At 32.6% G+C, this 27826-nt stretch overlaps 3 protein-coding genes across 4 annotated transcripts; 1 reads left to right on the top strand and 2 right to left on the bottom strand.

Annotated features, from left to right (window-relative positions):
• Positions 1 to 210: 210 nt before the first annotated feature.
• On the top strand, positions 211 to 3706 carry LOC114739623 (glucose-induced degradation protein 4 homolog). 2 transcript variants are annotated; one of them, XM_028927702.1, is made up of 8 exons: positions 211 to 384; positions 532 to 587; positions 1109 to 1252; positions 2037 to 2110; positions 2263 to 2317; positions 2389 to 2451; positions 2557 to 2684; positions 3199 to 3706. In XM_028927702.1, the coding sequence occupies exons 1-8, from the start codon at positions 339 to 341 to the stop codon at positions 3245 to 3247; spliced, it is 615 nt and encodes a 204-aa protein (XP_028783535.1). In that variant the 5' UTR covers positions 211 to 338; the 3' UTR covers positions 3248 to 3706. The 2 variants fall into 2 exon arrangements, with proteins under 2 accessions (XP_028783535.1, XP_028783534.1); XM_028927701.1 differs by having other exon boundaries at positions 213 to 384; positions 3230 to 3652.
• Positions 3418 to 6148, bottom strand: LOC114739622 (L-type lectin-domain containing receptor kinase IV.1-like). The gene has a single exon (XM_028927700.1). It carries the CDS (start codon positions 6089 to 6091, stop codon positions 4073 to 4075), a length of 2019 nt encoding a protein of 672 aa, XP_028783533.1. The 5' UTR covers positions 6092 to 6148; the 3' UTR covers positions 3418 to 4072.
• Positions 6149 to 16310: 10162 nt separating this feature from the next.
• On the bottom strand, positions 16311 to 18939 carry LOC114739509 (L-type lectin-domain containing receptor kinase S.4-like). The gene has a single exon (XM_028927569.1). The coding sequence runs from the start codon at positions 18550 to 18552 to the stop codon at positions 16489 to 16491; it is 2064 nt and encodes a 687-aa protein (XP_028783402.1). The 5' UTR covers positions 18553 to 18939; the 3' UTR covers positions 16311 to 16488.
• Positions 18940 to 27826: the final 8887 nt, after the last annotated feature.

The raw sequence follows: 27826 nt of genomic DNA, 5'->3' as shown, positions 1-27826 counted from the left end.
ACCCAAAAAAAACGTTTATTGATAATTGATAAGTTTATATGAGGATTGGGATTGATTGGCCCAAAAATGGATTGGGTTTTTCTCACCGACAAAAATTAGATTGGGCTTCAACTTTGGGTGTTATCTGTTAAATTTTCTTCTCCCGAGAACAAAATGGTTTTTCTTCTAAGCCTGCCTCAAATTTTTGTACAAAAAAAAATGGATTCTTCTTCTTTACCTGGCTTCGTCGCGAAACGGAGGATAGAAGACCGATTCCATTGAAATTGTCCCTTTCTCCTGTTGGTGGAGTTGCAGTGTGCAATTTCTCCATTTTCAAGGAAATTAAATCGGTTTAAGAAATGCCTGTGAGAGTATTAGAGAGTTCGACTCCTTCTCAGGTTTCAGGTATCTCTACCTTTCCGCCCCATTGATATTGTTAACCACAAATATCCATTCTTGGATGCATTTTCTATTTATTATTCCTGTTATTTTTCTATTCTGAATACAATTATCCATGGTAACATTTCCGTTTTCGTCTGATTGTTTCTGTAGGTGCAAATTCTGGTCAGACATCATTCCAAGCTTGTACACTTTTAGGTGCTGGCCAGGTAAGTTTCTTATTCTCATTTTTATCCTTTGATGCCCCCTTTGAATCATACGGATCAGGAAAATGTACAAGAAATCGAACAAGCTGCTCGAATTAGAGTTTTCTTATTCTCTTTTTCTTAGCAAGTTAGAGTTTACTGATTCCTCAACTTCTTATTACCTGATTGTCATCAGCAGAGCACACTAGTTTCAAGTTGTAAATCAAAATAGCGAGGTTTTGGGTTGGTGATTACTTATGTCTTATTATAGAATTTATGATCATGGTGCTTGTGAGGAAATTATGCATATCTCATGGATGCTACGAAGCTTGGTTCTTTTGTGACAGATTAGTTTCTTTTGTTGTTTACTTGAAATCTTTCATGGCTATGCTTAAGAATCAAGTTCTGACTTCTGACTAAAAAGTCCCAAATGCATGTAATTGAGAGGGAGTGTCTTGGTGAAGCAACTTGTAGACCACTTTGTTATTTTCATCTTTCACCTGGTAATTTTTGCATTATGTGCTCAAGTCACTTATATCTTGCAGGCTTTTTCCGGCACCCAGAATGTTTCTAGCCTACAAAAGGATGAAGCATGGAGAGTAAATGTGCGTATACAGGGATGTGACCTTGAACATGGGTACCTATGTGGCACTATGGAAGCTCTGAATGTTCCTATGGCAGACACTCCGGTGAGAATTTTCTTTTTCTTGTTCCATCCTAACAAGAATACATGAAAGGAATCAAGATTCAAGACTACTCTTGTCTGTGTGATTCACCAGTTTATTACTTTACTCCTTTAGCAGTTATGCTTTACCTTATGTTCAAATTTATTTGAATTATTTATTGTGCCAATTACTGTTGGCCACAATGGACTCTAGTTACTTATAAAATCATTTTTAATATTTTTTGGCAGATTAAGCAACCCATTTCTATATGGATTGCTCATACACATGTTTATGGTTATCTGATGAACATTTTTTTTTTTCAAAATATATTATTCTTTGCACTTTAATTTGTTGGTAACAACGATTGTTGTTACTGGTGAGCTAGCCAACTCGTGTTATGAATGTTTAGATCTTCATTATCAATTGCAGGCTTGAGCCTAAAATATTGATTGTTAATATGCTTAGTTAGATGTCACTTTTCTCATTTTACATTGTACAAATGTCCAAAGTGATCTGGCATTAGCTAGTTTTCTATCTGTATTCTGTTCTTTACTTCTTTTAGTATGTATGTGTTCATATTATAAACGTTCAGGATAGAGCAAGGTTGGTAATATTCCAGATTATAACATGTCCAGTAGGGCTTAAACAGAAGCAATTTCAGCTGAGATTGCCGTATTCTTTTATTTCTCCTGCCTCAAATTTGTCCTAATGGTTATTTATTAGTAAGAGTTTATTATTGGCCTTTATCAAACAAGTTTTCCTAGAGAGATATCCATTGCATTCACTTTGTCTTGAATTATTTACTCAGGTAGTAACCTTCTGGGAAGGGGAGATTGTTGATGCCAAGAATTATACTTTCTTTACTGGCAAATGGGAAGCAACGTATGTTTCAATATGGAATAAATTTTGTTTGCCCATGTAGCCTATTGTTAATATTGATGCCACACATCTTAGTGTGGATATTTTCATATTGCCTGAGATTTACAGGCAAAACTTCTATGCGTTGATGAATTTTTGTTTTGTTTTCTTTCCAGACCAGATGATGATATAAGGCACTGGACGAAGTTTTCATCTTTCTCTCCACTACAGGTTGACAGTTTCTTGTCGCATGATTTCATATGCATCCCGTGGACTGTTATAATGAATTTCATTCTTTTCAGGCCCAAGTGGAAGCTGATGGTGGCAAGTCATTGGACCTGAGCAATTATCCTCACATTTTTATGGTAACTTGATTTAGATTGTGTAAAGAATGATCAATTTGTTCAAAGAATTAAATTTCTTTATCTGAAATTAAATCTTTGACACTTTTCATGACTCCATTACTGCAGAGATGGAAAGAGCAGTACTTTGTGAATGTTGGAACAGATTGCGGGTTAACTATAGCTGGCTTTTACTATGTCTGTTTTTCTTGTATTGATGGTTCTATCAGTGGGTTCTACTATGACCCCAATAGCAGGTAATTTTTCTCTTCTTTCGTACTTTAATTTTGGATCCCAATGCTTCAGCATTGCTTCGGCGTGATTATTTCCTTATGTTCTTTGTATTTATCTAGAATTGCTGATATGGGTTAGCCCCGCTATAATAAAGCCCCAGTAGATACTTACTCAACCCCGTAGGCTTTTGACCCTTTACCACTAATGAAACCCCAATAACTTTTTCCTGTGAACTAACTATAACTGTTTTAGTATTTCTATCTACATCATACCATGAAATTACAAGCAATCCCCCCCCCTTTTGAGTAAATTATATTAAATTCCCTGAGGTTTGCCTAAAATACACTTAATGCCTCCTATACCATAAGTTTTATTATACATTTCGAGTTTGATTTTGATTTTGATTTATTTTTACACGAACACAAATACCTGAAGCAAGGACGATTCCCCCCATCCCCTTTTGACCAGAAGAAGCAAGTACGATTCAAATCAATTTTTTTTTCACCTGTTATTCTGTTAATTTACTTATTCCCTTAGGAAGGCTTTTAAGTACATGGACTTTTTACAGCCCTTTCCAGAAGCTTGAGTTGAAATCCACAAATGAAGGCAGATTGGGCTTCAGTTTTTCATCGTACGAGTTACAATAGATTGAGTTGGGGAATATCATGGGGAAGACTGCTTGAAAACTGCGTGAAAAAGATTCCCTTTACGCGGCGAATATCTAGGACTATTTCACGGCAAAGAGAAATATAGTGGCAATGTGCCATGGAGGTGGCTCTAATTTCCGAACCAAAGAGTACATTTGAAATGTAAAAATGTTTATGTTTCTGAGACGCGTATGAAGTGGTCCAGCCTCATCACCTCTCTCCTGTTTTGCTGGCGTAATATATGTAACTTGACTAGTCAGTTATACTACATATGGAGTATTTATATCTGAAATTGCACAGATACTATTGAATTCGTGATGGATGAACGACTTCTTTGCTGCTCCGATCACGCTGCGTTGAACGAGTTTTTTAGAATCGACACCAATGTGTGTCGTCCAGAATCAGAAAGTACTTATTTGTATTTCGTTATTTTTTTCCTTAAGTTTTTATTAATTTATTTATTAAAATTTCAAGTTGCCATGAGTAAATTTGTAAATGTCTTATTGGAAGTGTTTTGTTGTTCACGAGTTTTTAGCAAACAATTGATTCATACACAAATTGTTGGTATCTATAACAACATAGTTTCTCCCAACTATACCGAGCATCAATACTTTGGTAAACTATCGTATTTCCTTTCCAACAACCATAGAATACAAAAACCAAACAGTAAAATCAAGATCCTATCGAAAATTAAAATGAAAAAAATAAGTGAAAGGAAGTACCAATACACAAATCAATAATCATACGCATTTGGAAGACCAAAATCATCTACCTCCGGATAAAAGAGACTCAGCTATGGACGAACTCTGAGAAAATGAGCCGTCTATAGAAGATGGGAAGGACATGGCAGAATCATGATGAGTCTCTTGACGATGCCCAAACGTTAACCCAGAAGATGATGATGATGATATTAATGAAGACAAATCAGGCAAAGGTACATCCCCATTTAAATATTGCACAACTTGACGCATGTTAGGCCTCCTTAATGGTTCAGAATTTGAACACAGAAGCCCAAGTTTCAAGGCCAATTCCACCTCCCCTTCCCTATACTCTCTTCCCATAGGTAAATTCTGATCCTTTGCCTCAACAATTTCACCCCTTCTGAAGAAACCATAAACCCAATCCACCAAAACGACACCGTCGCTTCCTCCTCCTTGCTCTATAGGCCTTCTTCCACACACGACCTCAAGCGTGAAAGCACCAAAAGCAAAAACATCTGAGCTTGTCGTGGCCTTCCTTATTCTGGTTTGCTCTGGGGCAAGATACCCAAGAGTTCCGACCACGTGTGTGGTTTGAGGATCACTGCCGTGGTCACATAATCTTGCAAGACCAAAATCCCCTAACCTTCCATTTAATTCTGAATCTAGAAGAATGTTGCTGGCTTTTATGTCTCTGTGAACAACCACTTGCTCCCATTCCTCATGCAAATAGCATAATCCTGAAGCTATCCCTTTGATGATCCGAAATCTCTGTGTCCAGTTCAATGTCACTCTAGGTTGATTATAGAGGTATTTATCCAAGCTTCCATTTGGCATGAAATCATAAACTAAAAGAAGTTCTCCTTTTCGCCTGCAATACCCTAAAAGAGGTACAAGGTTTCGATGACGAAGACGACCAATACTTACAATTTCTGCCACAAATTCCCTCATACCTTGTCGAGATTCATGGGATACTCTTTTCACAGCAACCTCAATTTTTGAAATTGGCATTATCCCTTTGTAGACTCTACCAAAACCACCACTTCCCAGAAGCAATTCCTCTCTGAATCCCTTTGTGGCAATGTAGAGATCCTTGTATTTGAACCTGTGAGGACCGTAGTCTTGCTCCCAATCTTCAAGCATCTCAGAAAACTTCTTTTTTCTCTTTATAAAATGAACAACAGACAAACTTAACAGAAAAATTAAACAGACAGAAATCAAAGGCATTCCAACTAGCAAAATCATAGACTGCTCGTTTTTACCATCAGCTAGTTGAGGAAGCTTTGGGAGTTCAGTGATTACGAGGTTTTCAGCCTTCCCATTAAGCTTAAAGCTCCAACCAAGAATATAATGAGAAGTTGAGATTGAACCCGTGGAAGATGAGAATCCGACATAACTAGACCTCCTTAGAATGCGGGAAAGATCATGGGACAACGTTAACAATGGAGTCTCTGGTTTTTTAACATTGATTGGAGCCAAGGTGACACTAATTTGATTCTTGCCGCCATCATAGTCCAGCCACACTTGCATTGGAAGGCCACTGATAAGGCTCAAGTTCTGAAACTGAGACCCATCAGCATAATATCCAGCAGGAGCAGATTTCACTGAATTCAAGCCGTTAATGTCAATTCCGACATGGTTATCATTGATATCCTCGAACTCGCTGTTCTGAATGGTGTCGAGTTCTACTGCGAGTACATGGTTTGTGGGGTGGCCATTGTTAGTTTCATTGAAGAGGCCAAGGAATTGACTGGGCAGAGCACCTGGGAGTGTCTTTGTTGAAGAAATTACGAAAGCTATTCCATGACCACTCAGAGTCGGGTATTCAGATCTAATGGCGAAAACGAAAGAGGTAGAGAAAGACGAGTTTTTGACGAATGCTATAGGCTCAGAGTAAAAGGCGTGACCTTTTTGTTGCTTGGTGCCGCTGGTGAGTCGGAGAAGGCCGTCGGAGAGGAGGGAAGAAACGCCGTCAATGGCTAAATTAGCAGAGCGGAAGCCATTGTAGATGAAGCTTGTACCTTCCGAAGTTGCAAATACTGTCGCTAGCAAAAGCAGCGTGACGACGAGCTTGATGATGATCATGGCTGGCTTTGCTTCCACTACCTCTATTGCCCAGTCACCGCCTTCTATGTCTGATATTTTATATGCCTTATGTGAGAATCATCAATTAAGAAATTATTTTGAAAAATAAGTTAAAAGGGTCAAGAAACAAGAATCACGATGGCCCATATGTGGAAAAAGGTTCAATTGAAGAAATAAATAAAGATACGAGTATTTCAAATTAAATTAAAAAAAAAAGGAATAAACTTGAAATTTGAATGGGGCTTTCCGAGAAAGATCCCGGCAGTTTCATGCTGAAAACGTGAACTTTTTCCCAACAATTCATACGATGAATTTAAATTTATTACACGTAGTCTTCTTCAGAAGTAATGATTTTGAAAAATACTAGAAGGTTGGGAGATAAGGTAAGGCAATGAAGGGGACATGATAAACTAGTTTGGAGTTTATAAATAGTTTTTTTAATAATAATTTATAAAATACGAGATAAATATATAAAAAGAGTTTTGTTTTGATTTATATAAAATATGATTATAGAAAATTTTTAAAACTCCTCCAAACAGGTCCCATATGTGAGAGTGACGTGGGAAACAGAAGGAGGTACAAATGGAAGAAGTGGGAGAGGGAAGGAAGACTGGAAGAGTGAGGTTTCCGAGAAAGAACCAAACCAGAGAGAGAGAGAGAGCAGAGCAGAATCTGCTTTTGTTAAAAGTAAAAGGACGTGTAACTTCCTCCTCACGTTCTTCTTTCCCCCTCCTCCGTTCTTTCATTTCCCATTGTTTCTTTTTCCAAATTATGTTTTTTTGACCTCATCCTTTTCCAAATTATAAAATCATTAATTTTTTATTTAAAATATCCGTTTCTATAATTTAATAAAAAAATAAATTATTTTATTCAGATAAAAACTTATAATTTAAAATTTGAGGGAGTAAAATTAAAATGAAAAAAAAATTTGAGAGACTAAAAATTATATTAATTTTTTTGAAAGTTATGAATAACTATTTTAAGTATTGCTCTCAATAGACCTTCTTATGTAATTTCCATGAAAATATTTTACTGATTATTTATCTAAATTTTCACGTAACTTAACTTTAACCAACCTGCTTAATCTTTTATTGTTTGTTTAGCTAAATTTTCACTTGCAGAGATTTTTTTTTTTTTTTGCATGCACAGCCTCTTACCTTTTATGAAAAATTGAACTTACACATCACAACCCACCTAGAAAGATTTGAATTCACAACCACCCATTAAGGCTTTAATTAAAGAGATACTTTGCACGTTGAAAAAACAAAGAAGAAAAAATTAGGATCTTTAATTCATTAAAATTAATTTTAACAAATTGTTTATGATTCTAAGAAAAATACTTGTAACTTCAGAAGTTTTGATCTCCACAAATATTTTTACGATAAATTCTATGAAAAATTCAATTTTTTTTGGTTTCAATTCAAACTAAGCCAGAGAATAGTTGCACTACTCTTCAAATTGGTCATCCATTTAAAAACTTTGAATTTGGTAAGATGCATTGAATTCCTTTATTGATTCCATTCCAACGGGAATAAAACAATTCAGCCCCAACATGATTCCATTGCCACAGAAAAAGCATGGAATTCCACGTGAAAACCCTAAATGACCCCCGGACTCATTCTCAATCTCATTCTCTCCACCGTTAGGAGCATAAATGCTCTTTTTCTATTCATTTATCTTCATTCTCTTTAAATTAAAATATAGAACTATCTCATATTCTCAATATAAAAATTAGATAATTAATTTAAAGATAATAAAAAATTAATTAAGTTAATTATTTATAATAACTAAGTATTATCTTTCTTAAAACATCATTATCAATCATGTACATCTAAATTACCACTTGATAAAAATTATTTAATATGTACAATCACTATAGGAATTACTTTAAAAAAAATTATAAATTTGAGAAATAAAGTATATTGAGTTCTTATATGCAAGACCAAAATGAACCCATTTTCTAACTTTATATTCACAAACATGAGGTAATACACACACAAATACTGCTTATTGAAATATTTTTTTTCACTTGCATACATAATATCATTTTTCCACAATTACTTGCATTTCATTCTCATCTCTATGTTCATCACTGATATTATAGAGGTCTTTCCTGCAAACCAAGGACATATATTTTAAGTGTCAATTGAGACTCTATTTGGAATCACGATTGAAATCACTTATGAATGCGTTTCAGATAAGTCGAGACAAAATTCCACTTATATACTTATTTCGGATTTTATAAATTACGATTAAAAACCGCTTATAAATCATTCTAAATCGGCCTCAATTGTATAGGAAAACCTCTATGTGAAGTGAATAACAAAGGAACAAAGAATACTTGTTTCATATTTTCAGATGTTTCATTCTTCTTTCTTTAAAAGATTTTTTTGTACAAATCTGGTGCTTTATGCTGAGCTATATAAAGCTGCTGTGAGCAAAGGGGATCCGTTTCTCGCTTATTCTTCACTTAAACTTTAAAAACTCAGTTTTAAATTTGAATTGAATTTTTAATTAAAAAAATTCAAATTTTGACATCAAATTTATTAATTTATTCACTAATTGTTATTCATTTGATACCGCCAGCTCACTTTTACGTTTACCATCACAATCAATATATTTTTACATTAACTAAATTAACTGTGAACCAAAAAGATGGGAGCGAAATTCCTGGAAAATGAAATGGCATTGTTTATTAAAAATACATAGACACACGCCTACACAAAAGACATTTCTACGCCTGCATGCCTTCGCTATTGTGTGTAATAAATTTTGAATCTTTTAACATTTTACACTGTCTTTTGTGCAAATTTTATACTGTTTTATTTACGTAATATTCCTCCGATTTTAAATATAAGACTTTTGTACACATGTGTCGGTGCATGCATTTATGAGTTTTTTAATGAGTAAAATAATCATAAAAACGTCTAAAGTTTTCTATATAATTTAAATTTAATTGAACTGATTACTAATCTTTTTATTTCTTTTTTTTGCATTCTGAGTAAGCAGCGAACTTTCTCTAAGAATTCAATAACATATTATGATCTTTTCATTCAAAAGATTATCTCAAATACTAAACTTAAACAATTATAATCGATAGAATTCGAAGATATAAAATATAATTAAGTTTAAAGCATAAAGTTTTAAAGGAACATCTTCAAAGTAAGATGGCAAAATAAAAGAAAGATAAAGAATAAAGAAAAGGTAAAGGAAAAGATGAAACAAGATCTCAAGCTTGACGCCTGTTTCCAAACGTTCATTTATGTTCCATGATATTCTTGAATACTTTATTGACTCGATAATCCGATCTCCAATGCTTTGATTTACGGGCATTTAAAAATATTGATTAAAAAGAAAAAAAAAGGAAGAAAATAACAGTGAAATTTGAAGGGATGAAATGAAATAAATGACTGTACTGACTTAATAGCCACTACTATTAATGAAACTATCCTTTCATATGTAATACTACATCCAATCCTAATTATAAAAACTAGTTGACTAATTTGAGAAGATTAATGAGATAAGTTAAGTTAGTTATTTGTAATAAATAAGTATTTTTTTTTCTAAAATATTCTTACGAATCAAATATATTAACTAAAACTATTATTATGAGAAAGACTTTCTTAGAAAAAAATACTCCTCCGGTCCTAATTATAAGACCCAATTGACTTATTTGAGGAGATTAAGGAAATAAGTTAAGTTGGTTATTTATAATAAATAAGTGTTGTTATTCCTAAAATATCCTTGCTAATTAAGTATATTGGCTAAAACTATCATTATTAGAAGAATTATCTTGGAAAAAAAATGCATAAATATAAAAGAGAAAATGGATTGGGTCTTATAATTAGGACCAAATAAAAAGTCAAATTAGGTCTTATAATAAGGACCGGAGGAGTATATAAATATGAAAGACAAAGTGGATTGGGGTCTTATATTTAGGACCAAAATAAAAATCAAACGAAATCTTATATTAAGGACCGGAGGTAGTATATTCAAATCTTTTTTTTTTTTTTGGTATATTGAAATCTTTGAGGTCGTCTGTTACCGTTTCCACTTATTCAAATACATATGACGATTAAAAATATGTCATATATGATAAATAAATTTTTATATCAAGTTTGAAATTTTCCACATTGATTTATTGAAACGGTAAATATATTCTTGGTAATACACTATCTTTTTTTTTTTGCCTGCTGGGCAAAACTTATTCAGTAGAATTTTTTTTTTCTTCGTAGTATATTAAGGATAGTAGAGGCCCATTCTGTGTTGCTCGAACTTTTTTTTTTTTTTACCAGGGAGTTGCTGGAACCTTCTAAACATATGTTAATAGGTCAAATAAAAAGAGCTAGTTTCCTATAACATAATAAATCAAAGTTCAAATGCTTGCTAGAAAATATATCTATAATTAATACCCGGTAATATTTCAAACATGATTACCTCAAATAAAAAAATACCTGTGTCTAATTTTTTTTTAAAAATGTTAATGGGTTCCCTTGAGATGCAGAATCTCGAGCCCAATAGGGTTTTTTAATTTAGCCTACTTTTCTAGTCCATAACAATAGCTTGGGCCTACTTTTAAGTTTGGGCCCTATCTTATCTAATTTTGATACCTATTATCAAAGTATACACCAATAGAGTAAGTATAAGTTTAGCTTATACTACATCTGATTTTTAATATTAGAGTTAGTTTAGTATTTAATTTTATTTTAAATATAAAACTCTAATCCATTTTTTGTCTCATATTCATCTATTTTTCTCAGAGTAGTTATTATAATAATTGTACATGTTAAATGTTTTATCAAATGGCAATTCTAACTAATACACACGATTATCAAAAGTATTTTAAAAAGGACAACATCTCTTTATTATAAATAAATAACTTAAATAATTTTTTAATCTATTAAAATTAGTTAACTAGCCTTGGAACAGATGTATAATCAGTAATCTGTGTGTGTAACCATGCAATTATTACAAAAGACCCAAATTAGATTCAATTACCATATCAACTCCCTCATGCTTATCTGAATTGTGCGAACTTAGATCCTCTTGACTGTCCTTCCCACCCTCTTTCCCTCTACTATCTTCATTTTCTCTTTATAACCATTGGATCAAAATTTTAATGGTCCAGATTTAACATCTTATAAAAATAATGCTATTAAAGAAATAAATAAATTTAAACTATTAAAATCTAGTCTGAACAATTCATAAATGTAAAAAAAAAAAATTGCTCCGTAATAATAGTCTACAACTATGAACTATTCAGATCAAATTTTAACAGTTTATATTTATTTATCTATTTTTATAATAATTTTTTTTATAAAATATTAAATATGAACTGTTGGAGTTTTGATACAATGGTTGACAAAAGAAAAGGAGAGTAGTGGAGGGAAGGAGGATGGGAAAGATAGTGGGGAAAATCTAAATCCTGTCCAAATTAATCTCTTATCTTCTTTTTAATTATGTAATTTTGTTTGGTTTTTTGAGTAAATTAATTTTTTATTTTGTCCAAGAAAATAGCATCCTCGTACAAATTTTTGAAGAAATTAATTTTATAAAATACATACTTTTTTTATAAAAAAAAATCAAGGTGTGAAAGTTGAAATGGTGCCGCAGCTCAAAATAAAAAAAAGAGCGTAAACGGGGAAAGAAGCACAGCGATTGGAGGTAGACAAAGTTGAATTGTTAATTATTGAAAAAGGATGCCTCCAACACTCAAAGGAACTCCTAACACAGACTTTGGACGCAAGTTGGTGTTGACGAAGCCGTCATTTCTGCTTGTCTATTCAAATACAAAATATATTAATTATTGCCTGCCTTTCTATAAAACATTTACTCCCTTTCATTTTTATTATTAAAATATTTGGTATGTTTTATAATAATTTTTTCCACCCAATATCCCTCACTAATTACTTACTATGAAATTTTCTAACTAAGTAAACTCCTCTTATTATAAAACTTCCACTCAAATGCATCCCCTTCACCCACACCGTTAGTGCTTTTTTCCCTTCATAAAACTAAAAATAAGAGATTGGAGTCTATTCTAGATTAAGGATATTTTTCTTCACGTTTGAAGAAGATTTCAAGAAGATTTACTTAACTAATTCAAATAGATCAAAAAAAATAATTAAATTAATTATTTGTAAAAAAAATATGTACTGACTTTTCTAAAATTAAAAAAAAAAAACTCTTAAATAATTTGCATTGAAATTATTTAAGATGGGTCTCTGCATATTGCATTATTATACTCAGACTTTGCTGCCCGTTTCTTCATATTTTTCAAAGATTCTCATATTTGAAAGAGAAAATCTGATCATCTCGGGCCACAATGCCATAAAATTCAACCAAATGATTTATGAAGAAATATATTATTATATTTTATTGCCGGAATCATTTATCGTGTGCACATGTTTTTCTATGTTAATATTATCCAAATGGAAAATACGTACTAATATAATTTTAATAATGTCCAGAAAAAGAAAAAGAAACACATAGGTTATAATTTTAAAAAATTCTTTACCAAGAGTAATAGCACATAACACGGATGAATGGTTCAAATATTTCAATGCATCAATATTTTTGTCTCTGTACTTTTGACATGGATTCTATCCAGTCCTTGAGCTTTAATTTAATGCAATTTAATTTTTATAGTTTTAATTCAACTGTAACTTAGTTTTAACCTTTGACTTGATAAAATTTAATTCTTGTAATTTAAGACATTTGAAATGTTAGTCTTTATATTTTAAGAAATACATTATATATTCCATAATGACTTTTTTTTAAATAGTTAAAATTAGAGGGATTCATTTGTAATGTGTTGAAGTTTAGGAAGTGAGTTTTAACTGACTGAAAATCAAAAGGAATGAATTGCATTGAATCAGAGTTTAAAAATTGAGTTGTCAGAAAGAAATTACTCCCTCCGTTCCTTATTATAAGAGACATTTGATGCTTATGGCATGTTCCTATATATAAGAGACACTTACAAGTTGTCTCTACTTTTTTGTGTTGATTTACTATTTTACCCATATTTATTATCTCCAACTCACACTCTCTCTTCCTCCCACTTCTCTTTCTTTTAATAATTTAATTATTCTCTCTCCTTATTAATGAGGGTATTTTTGGAAAAAAATTATACTTTTTACACATTAATTGTTTTTAACTAATTTTAACTGTTTTTTTTATCAACGTACTTCAGTTATTTGTCTCTTATAATAAAGAAGGAGGGAGTAGTTTTCTTTAAGGAGAAAAAAAAAAAAACAGGTCTTATCCCAAGACGTGCAGCTTGGAAAATAAATAGGTGAGACTGAAGCATGAAAGGCAATATCTCATTGTTTGGTTTACACAGGGTCAACCCGTCATGATCTTCCGCATATCTTTCATTGTGTTTTCCTTTGTTTTCTTTCCCAAGTAAACTGCAACAAACAAGACTCTCGTATTCCATCTTTGACTTCAAACTAAGCTCTCTCTCTCTCTCTCTATATATATATATAAATATATATATGGTCATACATATCTGACTTTGATAATATACAACTCCATCGTATATACATACATATATGGAATCATACTTCAACCAAAACATTCCATGATAACGACCTCCCTGCCTGCCTCATTAACTAACTCTCTAATCGCATTATCATATCACCACCCATTACTGCACTTCCAACTCAATTTCTTCTTCTCCCTCCTCCGCTAATGATGATATGGTCTTTTCTCATGTTAAATATTGTTTCAAATCATTGTACCATTTTTTTAATAGGAAAAACGAGTGTATTTATACTATCTCCGGTCCTTAATATAAGATTTTGTTTGACTTTTATTTTAATCTTAAATATAATACCTCAATTCACTTTGTCTCTTATATTTATACATTTTTTTTAAGATAGTCCTTCTAACAATAGTAGTTCTAGCCAATATACTTGATTAGCAAGGATATTTTAAGAAAAACAACACCTATTTATTACAAATAAATAACTTAACTTCTTTCCTTAATTTTTTCCAATTAGTCAGCTAGCTCTTATAATTAGGACCGGATATAGTATCTTTTTCCAAACACACATATATATATTATGCATGATCATGATGAACATGTTCATAGAAATTGTGAAAAGTTGCAGAAGCAGTGGGACGAGCCGGTCTTGTTCCATCTGGGGCTTGCGAGGGAGCTCATGTTGTTATAATTTGTAGGATCGATAGTAGAATTAAAATGTAGTTAAGAGACAAAAGCAGGCAAAATGAGAATGACAGTGCATCACGCGAGTCAATCTTCATGGTCACCCAGTCAGCCAGTAGGGAAAAAAATAATTAAAAATGAGTGGGTGGAAGGGAAAGTTACGCGTAATAATATTATATGAGGCACATGGGTCTACAAAACTTAGGCTTAGGAAACAATATTCAACAATACGTTAATACTCCTCCGATCTTTATTATAAGACTCAATTTGACTTTTTATTTGGTCCTAATTATAAGACCCAATCTATTTTCTCTCTTATATTTATGCATTTTTTTCCAAGATAATCCTTCTAATAATGATAGTTTTAGCCAATATACTTAATTAGCAAGGATATTTTAGGAATAACAACATTTATTTATTATAAATAACCAACTTAACTTACTTCCTTAATCTTCTCAAATAAGTTAATTGGGTCTTATAATTAGGACAGGAGAAGTATAAAGACAGCGTAGAAAACGGAGTGCGCAGAGACATCGATGATAACGAGGTGTTTGGAGGGACTCATCGGACCAGTGGCGTGTAATTGAAGTGAAGACAACACACGTACATTGCTCCTTGATTACAACCTTCATCATTAATTCATTAATCGAGGATTAATGTTTAATTTTGGAGTTTGTTCAGAAATTAATTTTTTTGAAAATTAATATCACTTTGAAAGTATTAAAAAAAAAAAGCAACATCGCCCTGACTGTTAAAAGAATTATATATTAACATTAGTTTTTTAAACAATTAGGCTTTTTTTAATCACTTTTGGGTGATATTAATTATAAAACAACTTTAAGTTACCCGCAGCTTCCATACAAAAATTTTATATATGAAATTTCAATATATTTTTCTCTCATACTTACCATTGTTTTAAACTAATTTATTTAATTTATAAAATGATATAAAATATAATGTTATAGTACTCCTTCGGTCCTTGTTATAAGACCCCATTTGATTTTTTATTTGGTCCTAATTATAAGACCCCAATCCATTTTGTCTCTTATATTTATGCATTTTTTTCCAAGATAATCCTTCTAATAATGATAGTTTTAGCCAATATGCTTAATTAGCAAGGATATTTTAGGAATGACAACACTTATTTATTATAAATAACCAACTTAACTTACTGCCTTAATCTCCTCAAATAAGTCAATTGGGTCTTCTAATTAGGACTGGAGGAGTATATAGTTATTTTAAAAAGACAAGGTTATATTTATTATGAATAATTAATTCATCTAATTTTTTTTGAACTTACTAATAAAAATTAAGTAATTTTTATATGAAAAATTAAAAATAAAAAACTACATGACTCGTTTTATGATTTTAATATTCTCCTAATTCCAACGAGTTGGTCAGGGACAGATGCACATATATTGCTAGAGGACATGCTTAGGAAAACATACCTCATACGTTGCCGACCACACCTCTCATTAATTTCCATCATCACGTTTGTTATTCTTCTGTTTTAATGTGACGTATGATCAGATCCACCTTGAATTGCCAAAATGTTCCTATTTGACTCCTTTTAAGTTCAATAACACGTCCCTCTTTTATTTCGTGTTAATCATACGTAAAATAAGGGGCAGTGCTATCACAACCTTCTCCATGAAAAATCACTTTGGTGCTTGTTTGGAAAGGTGTCAAAAATAACTTTTTTTAATCTTAATTTAAACAATATAGTACTACCTTCGATTCTTAATATAATACCTTGTTTGACTTTTATTTTGTTTCAGATATAAAACTCTAATATATTTTATCTCTCATATTTATACATTTTTTTCCAGGATAATTCTTCTAACTAATAATTCTAGCCAACACACTTAATTAGCAAAGATATTTTAAAAAAGACCACCTATTTATTACAAATAACTAACTTAATTTCTTTTCTTAATTTTTTCAAATTAGTCAACTAACTCTTATAATTAGGATACGAGATAGTATAAGATAAGTATAAAAAAGAAGTTTTGCTTCAAATTTTATACCAACATATAAGTAATTCCAAACTAACATAAAAATGAGCAAAATTCTTCATTCAATAAGTAGAGTCACTGTTTACAACTTTGAGTCTTTGATCCAATCAGTAGCATGACCAAAACTGTCTCTCTACAGCAAACGAATTCAAATTGGAAAAAAAAGAAACCAGAAATCCCAGTACAAGACCCTCATCAATCATCAATCATCATCACCTTGTTTCTCCTCTGGCATGGAGGAGAGAAAGAGGTGAATTAGTGTTAAAAGAAGCAAAATGAGTACCATCTGTGTCTCTATGCTCAGTATAAGAACTAGCACTCATCTTCCCAAACGAAGAAGATGCAAACGAATTGAATAAGAACTCATCAAACCCTTCCCGGTTTCGATTCCCTCCTCCTGGTTTTCTCAAACTCTCTGGCAATTCCACTTCTCCTTCCAAATACATCACCAATTGTTTCATTCTGGGCCTGCCCTCAGGAACATCATTCGAACAAATCAAACCCAGTTTCAACACCGTCACTACTTCTGCTTCATCATATTCCCCGTTCAGCTTTGGATCCACAGCGTCCAGCAACCTCCCTTCTTTGTACTTGTCCCATACCCAATCCACTAGAATTAACTCTTCTGGCAAAGCCTTCGGTTCAATAGGTCTTCTTCCGCAAACCACTTCGAGCATGAGAGCACCGAAAGCAAACACATCGGAGCTCGTTGTGGCTCTACCAGTTCGAGGTAATTCAGGAGCCAGATAGCCTAATGTACCCACCACTCTGGTCGTGCTCGGGTTGGCCCCGTGTTCGTATAATCTAGCCAAACCGAAATCTCCTAATCTTCCGTTGAGTTCATCGTCTAGTAAGACGTTGCTTGCTTTGACGTCTCTGTGAAGGACGACTTGTTCATATCCTTCGTGGAGATATAGGAGGGCTGAGGCGACGCCTTTTATGATGTTGAACCTTTGTTCCCAGGTGAGAACAGTTTCTCGCCGGTCGAATAGGTACTTGTCCAAGCTCCCATTAGCCATGTAATCATATACGAGGAGGAGGTCGCCTCCCCGGCGACACCAACCCAGAAGCTGAACGAGATTCCGGTGACGGAGCCGCCCAATGCTGGCGATTTCAGAGACGAACTCCCTGAGGCCCTGTTTGGAGTCGTGGGAAACTCGTTTGACTGCGACCTCGGTTTTCGAACTCGGGAGTATTCCTTTGTACACTCGACCAAACCCACCTTGTCCGAGGAGCTCCTTATCCTTGAAACCTCTTGTCGCTTTCTTGAGCTCTTGGTAGGAATATCGATGGGGTCCGATTTCTAGCTCCCACGCTTCTATTATGTCGGCGTTTTTTATTTTCCTAAACAAATAAATACCGAGGACTATCGCCGATAACGTAATCAGTATGACTGGCACTGTTACGCCGATGATGAGCTTCGTCGGCTGCTTCTTCGGACCTGGAAGATGTGGGAGAGAAGAGAGATCGAGAGCTCGTGCTGGACCATTGATTTTGAAGCTCCAACCCAAGATGTAATGGGAGCTAGCAAGAAGACCCGTGGAAGCAGAGAATCCAACATACATATAATCTTCAAAAATCGGCGAGAGATCTACAGGAAACGTCAACAGTGGCTTTCTGGGTTTTGTAGAAGAAGGAGAGAGAGTAACACTCACGAGATTTGCAGCCGAATCGTAATCCACCCAAGCCATAATCGGCGTCCCACCGGAGAGATTGAGATCTCGCTTCTTTACACCTGAATCATCGGGGTAATACGCTGCAGTCTCAGATGCGTTGGAGACTAAGCTGTTTAAGTCTATTCCAACATGGTTGTCGTTCCTGTCGTGGAATTCGAAGTCCTGGACGGTGTCGAACTCGACGGCGAAGAAACGGTTGGAGAAATTTCCGCCATCGGAGTTATTAAGAAGGCCAAGATACTGACTGGGTAAGCCGTTGAGATTTTTGGAAGTTGCTATAGTAAAAGCCAAGCCATGGCCACCGAGCTTGAAGAACACAGGGACAGTGACGAGAGCAAAAGAAGCAGAGAAGGAGAAGGCTTTACCAGAAGACGAGTTCTTGAACCGGAATGGAGACGAATAAAAAGCATGACCCTTTAGTCTACTCGTCTGGTTCGTCAATTGCAAGATTCCGTTTTTCTCGATTTCTGCTATACCGTTCAGTGTTATGTTGGTTCCGGCACCCTTAAATCCGGGGAAGAAAACCTCGTCAACCTGAGAAAACACAGGAACGAGAAGGAAGAGAAAAACAGAGGAGAGTGTGAGAAGAAGGGCAGCCATGGTAAATAGGAATTAGTTAGAAGGAGAAGCGGGAATCAATGAATCAAGGAATATGAGGGGAAAGGGATAGGGATTATAAGAAACAAAGCATGATGAAGAAAGAAAAAAGGGAAGGAAAGGTAATGAGGCAAATAAGGAATGGTTGTGTTTGGTGCGGTAAGAGTAAAAGGAAATAATAAGCTTTCTTTCACTCAGAAGTCCATGCTTGGATGGAGCAAAGCAACAGAGTGAAAAGAGGCAGAGACGACAAAGAGAAGCAGCCTTTAATTAGAAAAATGATTTTTGTTAGCTTTAATGGGGATGGAAAGAGGGGCGACTAATGACTGACGTGCGTTTCTAGGATACTTCCTCAAACTTCTCTGGGTTTTGCTGGAGCTCATCACTTTGCTTTGGGAATATCACCCTTTGAAAACCCCGTTAAAAACATAAATTCCATTTGAGGCCCCGACATTTTCATTCGTCATTTGAAAATGTTCCTTCCTATTCTGGAAAAAGAATAAAAGAGCTTTACAATCTTCAAATTATAATTTGTAGTTCAATTAAGAGTGTTTTTAATTAACAATTGGAAAGTATTCATTATTGAATTTTAAATAATATTATTAAAATAGGACTTAAAAATAATATATACTACTTCCGGTCCTAATTATAAGACCCAGTTGACTAATTTGAGGAGATTAAGGAAAGAAGTTAAGTTAGTTATTTGTAATAAATAGGTGTTGTCTTTCCTAAAATATCCTTACTAATCAACTATATTGGTTAGAACTACAATTATTAGAAGGACTATCTTGAAAAAAAATACATAAATATGATAGACAAAATGGATCGGGGTCTTATATTTAGGACCAAAATAAAAGTCAAACAAAGTCTTATATTAAGGACCGGAGGTAGTATTATTATATCAACAAGTTGAAAATAATAGAAACTTGGTTGGAGTCTTTTTTAACTACACATTTTGTTCACATCTGTTTCAATTTTCAAGATATATAAACAGGTTGGAACAAGTTGAGAATTCTAAAATCTAAGTTGAAACCTTTTCAAACGAAGCTCTCTCTTTTTTTTTTAAGGATTCTCAATTCATATACTATGTTTTTTTTTTAAAATTAAAGGATAAATATGGAAGAATACTTAAATTAAAATAATGCCAATGGAATTTTTATTGGATTTTGAATGGGATTAATAGGGAAGTGTGGGTGACGGGGTAGTTTCTTTGAACATTGGATGGATGTGAAGCAAGGCTCCAAAATGAAATGCTAAAATTTTAGAGTTGTAAAGTATAATTGTTGTTCTTATTTGATCCCAGCTGTTATTTTGCCATTAATTAAATTTTGGACAGATTTTGGTTCAGCTCACTTTGTGTGCTCTCTTTCCTTGGGTGCTGTCCTTTTTCATGGGACCCACTCTGATCCTCTTCCCGTCCGGATCAAACCAGTACCCCCCCCATATGCTATTGCTGTCTACGCAATGCTGCCTGCACTTCCCTTCCTGACTCATAATAACGCTGTTGAAATATGTTAGATACTTAGATATCAACAATGCAGCCAAAAAAAAACAATGCTTCCAACCAGTTAGGGTCCGTTTGGCATGGCTTTTGAGGGGTTTAAAAGTAGCTTATTTGTAGTGTAAGTCAGATTGGAAAAATCATGCTGTTTGGTTGGGCTTAAAAAAAAAGGAGCTTATGAAATTTAAGCCAGCAAACGTACGTTGTCTCTCAAGCTGAATTTTATAGCTTATTGAAGAGCTTATTTTCTGCCAGAGCTTCTTTTCTCTCACTTCTGCCATATTTTCTCATTTCAACTTTCTTCGTTTTTTTCACCTCAGCTCTCCCACAATTTCGTTGCTGTCAGAGGGTCCTTTTTTTTTTAATTTCCTCCTTTGTTGTTCTCCCACTTCTATCATTATTCCCTATTTACTTCTTTTTTTTTTTATCAAGCTTTCATCACCCATGACCCCTCTCAGATTAACGTAAAGGCTCATTACTTTGCCGCCCAAGGAGCTTCATTTTTAAAATATTTTTTTTGATTTTTAAAATTTTAAATTTTAAATCACCTGTTAAATTTCACTTCTTTATATTAAATTAATTTAAATTCATTATATTATACAAATTTTTTTATCATGTTTCGTTATTTATTAAAACTCATACTCATTTTGGTCATTTTACAACCAGACTTACTTTTACTCAATCATAATCCAAACAACTTTTTATCAATCTTACTTTTGCAAACTAGCTTTTTTAAACTCCAATCTAAACACAATTCAGTTTATTCAATTTAGCTTTTACCCAACTTCATTTATCCATAAACTACTTTTCCAATCGCTAATCCAAACGGGCGCTTAATTTTTAGGTGAGCAGGGCTTTTCAGTTTTCATCAGTCCCAGTCAGAAATATTTCACTCATCTTTGTTATTTTCAGTGATCATACGTTCACCTAGTGAAGTTAAAGATTGTGAGCAGCCTTTTCGTACAAAAACTTAGTTTCTGTTTACTACAAAACATTAAAAATAAAAAATAGGGATTAAAATTAAAAATATAAAATTATATTAAAAAAATATTTAGTATAAGTAATTATATGATACTTGGGATGAGACAAACTTATATATGTAGGATTAAAAAATATCATGAGGGGAGGTGATATTCTCCAATCCTATCTATATAGGATTGTCTAATCTCATGTGATAAGAAATCACTCATGCTAAATATTTTTTTAACATATGTTTTTAATCGCAATCTCAATGCTTATCTCTTATTTTCAATACTTCATACCAAATGTAACCTAAGTGTTCAGGCCTTAACATAAACCAAAACTAGGAGGTTATGGTGGATAAAAACAAAACTACCACTTCGGTCTTAATATAAGAGTTAGTTAACTAATTTAAATAGATTAAAAAAATAAGTTAAGTTAATTGTTTATAATGAATAGGTGTTATTTTTTCTAAAATATTTTTGCTAATCAAGTTTATTGACCGGAACTATTATTATTATAAAGACTATATTGAGAATAAGTACATAAATATGATAAACAAAATGAATTAGAATCTTATATTTAAGATCAAAATAAAAGTCAAACAAGATTTTATATTATGAACCGGAACAATATAATTTTAAAAATAATTTTGTGGTATAAAAAATAAATAAATGAAAAGTTTGTCTTGATTTAAAAAAAAAAAAAACCTTTTAAAAAGTACTTTTAACGAGTTAATCCTATCCAAAGACTTTTGAATCTGACTCTTGTTAAAGTAATATCGAGGCAGCGATTCGTCAAACTTTCTTCTTGTTCGGTGAGACGGCGTGATTCTTACTGCTGATTGCCAAACCCATGGATGATTGGCAAATTTATTTCAGTAATGGAATCAAAGAACATAACGCCCACCCGTTTTAGACTTTTTTTTTTTAAATTCCAAAAACAAAAAAACCATGGCATGCTGCTAGCTGAAGACTGTGATGTTTCGTAATGAAGTTTTTATAAAAGGATATTAATGAGAAGGCCAAGAATGAAGTTTTTATAATGATTCTAACGACTCCAAGCGTGCGCTGGCCAGCCTTTTTTGATTCCATAACGGAGGCCTTCAAATGGAACGAGCTCTGCGTACATATGGATCTTATCGAAAAACAAAGTATGTGAAACGTGTTATTTAATTTAATTCGTTATTAAATTACAGTTTTTATTTGGGGAAAAAAATAAAATTTGAAATGAAAGCAATTTCGGTTGAAGAATTTTTTAAGGGAAAAAAAAAATACTCTACCCTATTTTTTTCGGGCCAAAATACTCTACTTTATAGCACGCACCCGAATGTGTCTAAATTCAGTGATAAGAAAAATGATAACATTTAGACTAAATTTTTTATATTTATTATGTTAAATTTTTTAATCAGACATGTATTAAAAAAATAAAATTTGATAAATACTTAGAGCGCATGTTGAATTCCGATCATAGTATGAAAGGGTTTATAGAAAGGGAAGCTAGTAATACATCTGTTTTATGGGGAGAATAGCTGAGACAAGGTTTAAGCAACAAATTAAATATACACTTCTTCTTTTTTCTTTTTTCTTTTTTCAGTGTGTCACTAAAACTGTAACGTGGTCTAAGGATGCAACAAATATTGAGGGTGATATGAATAATTCAATGCAAGATCGGTTGCAAACAAATTAGTTAAGTTGATTATTTTTTAACAAATATGTGTGAATTTCTTTAAATTATCCTATTTAATTATATATATCAGAATTATCTTTTGGTGCAAATTCCTTACCATTAATAAGGATTTCATTAAAAAATATTATAAATTTTAAAAATAAAATGAATAAAATCTTATATTTAGAACTAAATTTAACATTCAATTAGTTTTTATATTTAATACAGAAAATAATATTTTTTTTAATTCTAAATATGAGAACCAGCAAATAGATTTCATATTTAAAATCAGAAGAGTATTACGAAAAAAGAAGAGGAGACGGGCATAGTGGAAAGAGACCACAGTATTGGAAAGTTAGGTGGCGGTTGCTCACCAAAGGCAGAATCAAAGAATTTTCAGATTCAGACACAAGGAAGGCAGCTTCGTGCTTCCTCGCCATTCCCATTCTCGAATTCTTCAAATTATTACAACAAGCGTCTCAACAAATTTGACTCTGCCTTCCAAGTTCCAATCTTATCCCCCACTTCATTATTTGATTCATTTTATATCTTCACCCATGACGGCAACTCATCCCCATTTGGGTTCTGTTTCCCGCGGTCCTATTCTGGATTTTTATTTGGCATCATTTTTTCCTGCCTGGTCTCAGAAAGCGACATTTCTCCACTGCATTTTGAGATATCGGAATTACAATATAGTGTTTTCCAAGTTTTGTACATATATTGTTGAAACATGACGTTTAAGTCAACAAAGTAATAAATTCATTATCTTTTACTAATTCAATTACAACCTTATCTATAACTTTTAAGTGTTGTTTCTGCTGTCAACACTTGTCGTTCCCCCGGGGTTTGCAAACCATGTTGACAAATGACTGACTAATTTGAGTAAATTTTAAAAAATTAAGTTAATTATTATTATAAATAAGTATTGTTTTTTTCTGAATTTTTTTACTAATCAATTTTATTAGCTAGAACCATTAGAAAGACTATCTTAAAAAAATAAATATGATAGACAAAATATATTGATATTTTATATTTAAGATCAAAATAAAAATTAAATAAAGTTTTATATTTCTGTTTTCTTCTTTTTTGGATACAAAATATTGGGGAAAAAAGTATATGAAATGTGTTATTTAATTTTGTGGATGTCGTTCATTGCCACAGGGAATATCTCGCGCGCATGATGGGGGGTTTTTCATATTTAAGTCGGAGAGTTTAATTTAATTCGTTATTAAATTACAGTTTAAAAGTAATTTCGGTTGAAGAATTTTTGAAGGGGAAAAAAAATACTCTACTTTATTTTTTTCGGCCAAAATACTCTACTTTATGACACGCACCCAAACGTGTCTAAATTCAATGATGAGGGATATGATAATATCTGAGCTAAATTTTTTATATTCATTATGTTAATTTCTTTAATCACGTACATGTACAATAATAACAAGTTTTATCCCATTAGGTGGGATCGACTACATAAATCACACGACGCCATTGTATTCTATCAACAATCCAGTTTTTAGATATATTGTTGACCAGGAGGTCTCGTTCAATAACCTCATTAAGCATTCTTCTCGATCTTCCTCTACCTCTTTTTATGAGGCTCCATATTGTCTGATCTACTCTCCTCATTGAGACCTCCAATGGCCTTCTCTGCACATGTCCAAACCATTTTAAGCGATTTTTAATTATTTTTCTTTTGGATAGGTGTCACACCGACTCTTACTCTGATGTTTTCTTTTTAAATGCTATATTTTCTTGTATGATCGTACATTTATCTCAATATTTAATCACACATATATATAATGAAATTTTTAAGAATATAATTTGAGTAAATATTTAGCGCGCGTGCTAAATTCTGAGAAACCAGTAATATATCTGTTTTATACAGAGAATAGCTGAAACAAGATTTAAGCAACAAATATCAAGGTACTAAAAACGAAACCGGTTACTAAACCGGTTACTAAACCGGTCGAGATAGTGAGTCAAATCGGGATCAACCCGGAATCATACCGATATTGATTAAAATAACATATTCTCAAATTTATATTGATTATTTTAAAAAAATAGAGTGAAGATATAAAAGCAAATGTCAAATAATAATAAACATAATATTTACACATAAAATTAATAATATGTGACTTATTCTGTAATTATAATAATATATATACTATTTGTGTGCCATCAATAATATATATAAAATAAATTAATTATATATAATAAATAATACTCTACTAAGTTTGTTCCCAATTTAAATTGTGGTTTCATGTTTTATGTTGATGCCTCGTATATCTTTACCCAGGAAATATAAACCGCATTGTTAGCCGTTAATATATTTTTAACATTAATTTAATTTATTTCAAATTTTATTTTGCTCTCTCCGTTATTATTATTTCCAAAGCATCTCACGTTTTTCAAAGTCTGAATCATTAATCAACGATTATTTTCTTTCCTCCTTTCCCTTTCTCTCTTTCCTCTTTCTTCATTTGTCTCCTCTCTCGTCTTTTTTCGTTTCAGATGCTCTTCTTCCCTTCTTCATTTTCATACCTCTGCAGTCCACACCCCCTCCCTTCGTTTTAGATAAACTCAAAGGAAAGAAAATAGATCAAGGTCAACTGGCTTGTAGTTGCAACCGGCAAAAGGTAAACTTGCAGAGCGGGAGGCAGACAGAAGTCATTCTTTTATTTCTATGTTTCTTCTTCCTCGCTCCATATTCTCCATCTGGTTTATTTTTTCAAGTCACCGAGCTAAGCCGCCCAACACAGCGGGTTTTCCAATTTACACCCGGTTCACGCTGAGTCAGAACGGTTCACACCGGTTTAAAATTTTTCTGGTCTAGATGAGAACCGGACTGGATAAGCGGCTAGTTCGTTGGTTTTCGGGCTGAACTGGGCGGTCCAGTGTGCAAACATTGACAAATATGCACTATTTTTTTTTTCCTGGGTGTCATTGAAACTAAAGGTGTGCATGAGGCTGCAGGTCCAATAAATCTATCCAAGCCTGTAAAAAAGTGTACAGCCCAAACCAAAAAAAAGCTGCCCAAATAAAAATAGGCATTTTGGAGCAGAGCTAATTCGCAGGCAAGCAAGGCCACGGACAGAGTATGCTGCCTTACCCATTTGGCCCTATCCGAAAAATATATAATTATATATATAATATAATATAATTTTAAGCAATTATTTCCTTTATTTTAGGTAAAAAAAATTAGGTAAAATTAAAAAAATGAAAAGAACATAAAAATTATAATTATATAAAAAAACCAAATATCAAAATATAAGATTACATATGCTAAATTATTTCAAGTCAAATTTCTTTCTTTTTGTCTTACCTCCAATTTTTTAAAACAAAAAATAAAATAAAACCACCTTTCAAATCTTATGCTTTCACATGATTATAAGAATCCGTCAACCATATGAATGAATTACAGAATTAAACTATAGAATTAGTTCAATTATTAAATGTTTTAATTATTAAATATTTTTTACCTCTTATAAGAAATCGAAGGTTGAAGAACAAGACTATATAAACCTTATATATATGTGTGTGTGTGAGTGATTGAGTCATCGGTGATAAATTTTTTTCCTCTCACTTGTTTCAAAACATGATAATTGATTTTTTTTTTTGCTACATAGGCAAGGTGTCATTAAGTTAAACGGAAAAGCCCGTCCTGTCTAGCCCATCCTTGCCCGACTCAAAATGGTTAGGGTTTTTACAAGACAAGACCAGGTTTGCAACCTACTCATCTTTTAAGCTGGCTATAACGTGGTTTAAGGATGCGACGAATACTGAGGGTGATTTGAATAATTCAATGCAAGATCAATTGCAGGTAAATTAATTGAGTTAGTTATTTATAATAAATATATATGAATTTCTCAAAATTATCCTATTTAATCACATACATTAGAATTACTCTTTAATGCAAATCTCTTACAATTAATAGAGATATCTTGAAGAAAATATTATAAATTTAAAAAACAAAATAGATGAGATTTTATATGTAGAACTAAATTTAACATTTAATTAGTTCTTATATTTAACACAGAAAATAAGTACTACTCTGGTTCTTAATATAAAACCTATTTAAAAAATTTGATTAGATTAAGAAAGTTAGATAAGTTAGTTAATTATGAAAAATATAACATGTTTTTCTTAAAATACCATAATCATCTTTTTTAATATCATTCTTTCTTTTTTTACTTGATCATGGTTGAGAAAGTGTCTATAGGGTAATTTAGAAAAAATTAATAAATATGAGAAATAGATCTTATATTTAAAATAAAAATCAACTCAATAATTAGGTCCCATATTAAATATCAAAGTATAATGAAAGAAGCCGAAGCGGAGGTGGACATAGTAAAAACAGACGGCGGTATTGGAAGGTTAGGTCGCGGTTGCTCGCCAAAGGCAGAATCATAGAATTTTCAGACACAATGAAGGCAGCCTCGTGCTTCCTTGCCGTTCCCATTCTCAAATTCTTCAAATTATTATAACAAGAGTCTCCAACAAATTTGACTCTGCCTTCCGAGTTCCAATCCTATCCTCCACTTCATTATCTGATTCCTTTTATGTCTTCACCCCTGACGACAACTCATCCCCATTTGGATTCTGTTTCACGCTGTTCTATTCTGGATTTTTATTTAGCATCATATTTTCCTGCCTAGCCTCAGAAGCGACATTTCTCCACTACATTTTCCAAGTTTTGTACATGTATTGTTGGAACATGATGTTTAAGTCAACAAAATAATTGATTCATTATCTTTTAGTAATTCAATTACAAGCTTATCCAAAACTTTTAAGGAGGTGTTCGGAAGCACCCAGAAAAGCACTTTTCTGCAAAACGAGACAAACTCCTCTACATATTTACTTCGTATACCACAAAAGTATTTTTAAAATCATAGTTTCATTTCTACCTAAACATCCCCTAAGTGTTGTTTCTGCTGTCACCACTTGTCCCCGCTTGCGGTTAGCGAACTCCTTTGAGGAATAAAGATTGTTATTGTATTTCTTTTTATAATGATAATTTCTTGAAGTAGTGATTAGGTCTTGTGTTGTGTCACATGTAACAAAAGATTCTACTATTTTCGATCTTAAATATAGTAAATAACAAATTTAATTAACTTTCTTAATATTTATAAGGTAATTGTATTATTGTTA

Source organism: Neltuma alba, unplaced genomic scaffold (genome assembly GCF_004799145.2).
Source record: "Neltuma alba isolate B1F8T4 unplaced genomic scaffold, ASM479914v2 tig00002863_pilon, whole genome shotgun sequence".
In the NCBI taxonomy this organism is placed as follows: Eukaryota; Viridiplantae; Streptophyta; class Magnoliopsida; order Fabales; family Fabaceae; genus Neltuma; species Neltuma alba.
Note: the sequence above shows the minus strand (reverse complement) of the source record. Positions and strands in the feature narration are given on the sequence as shown.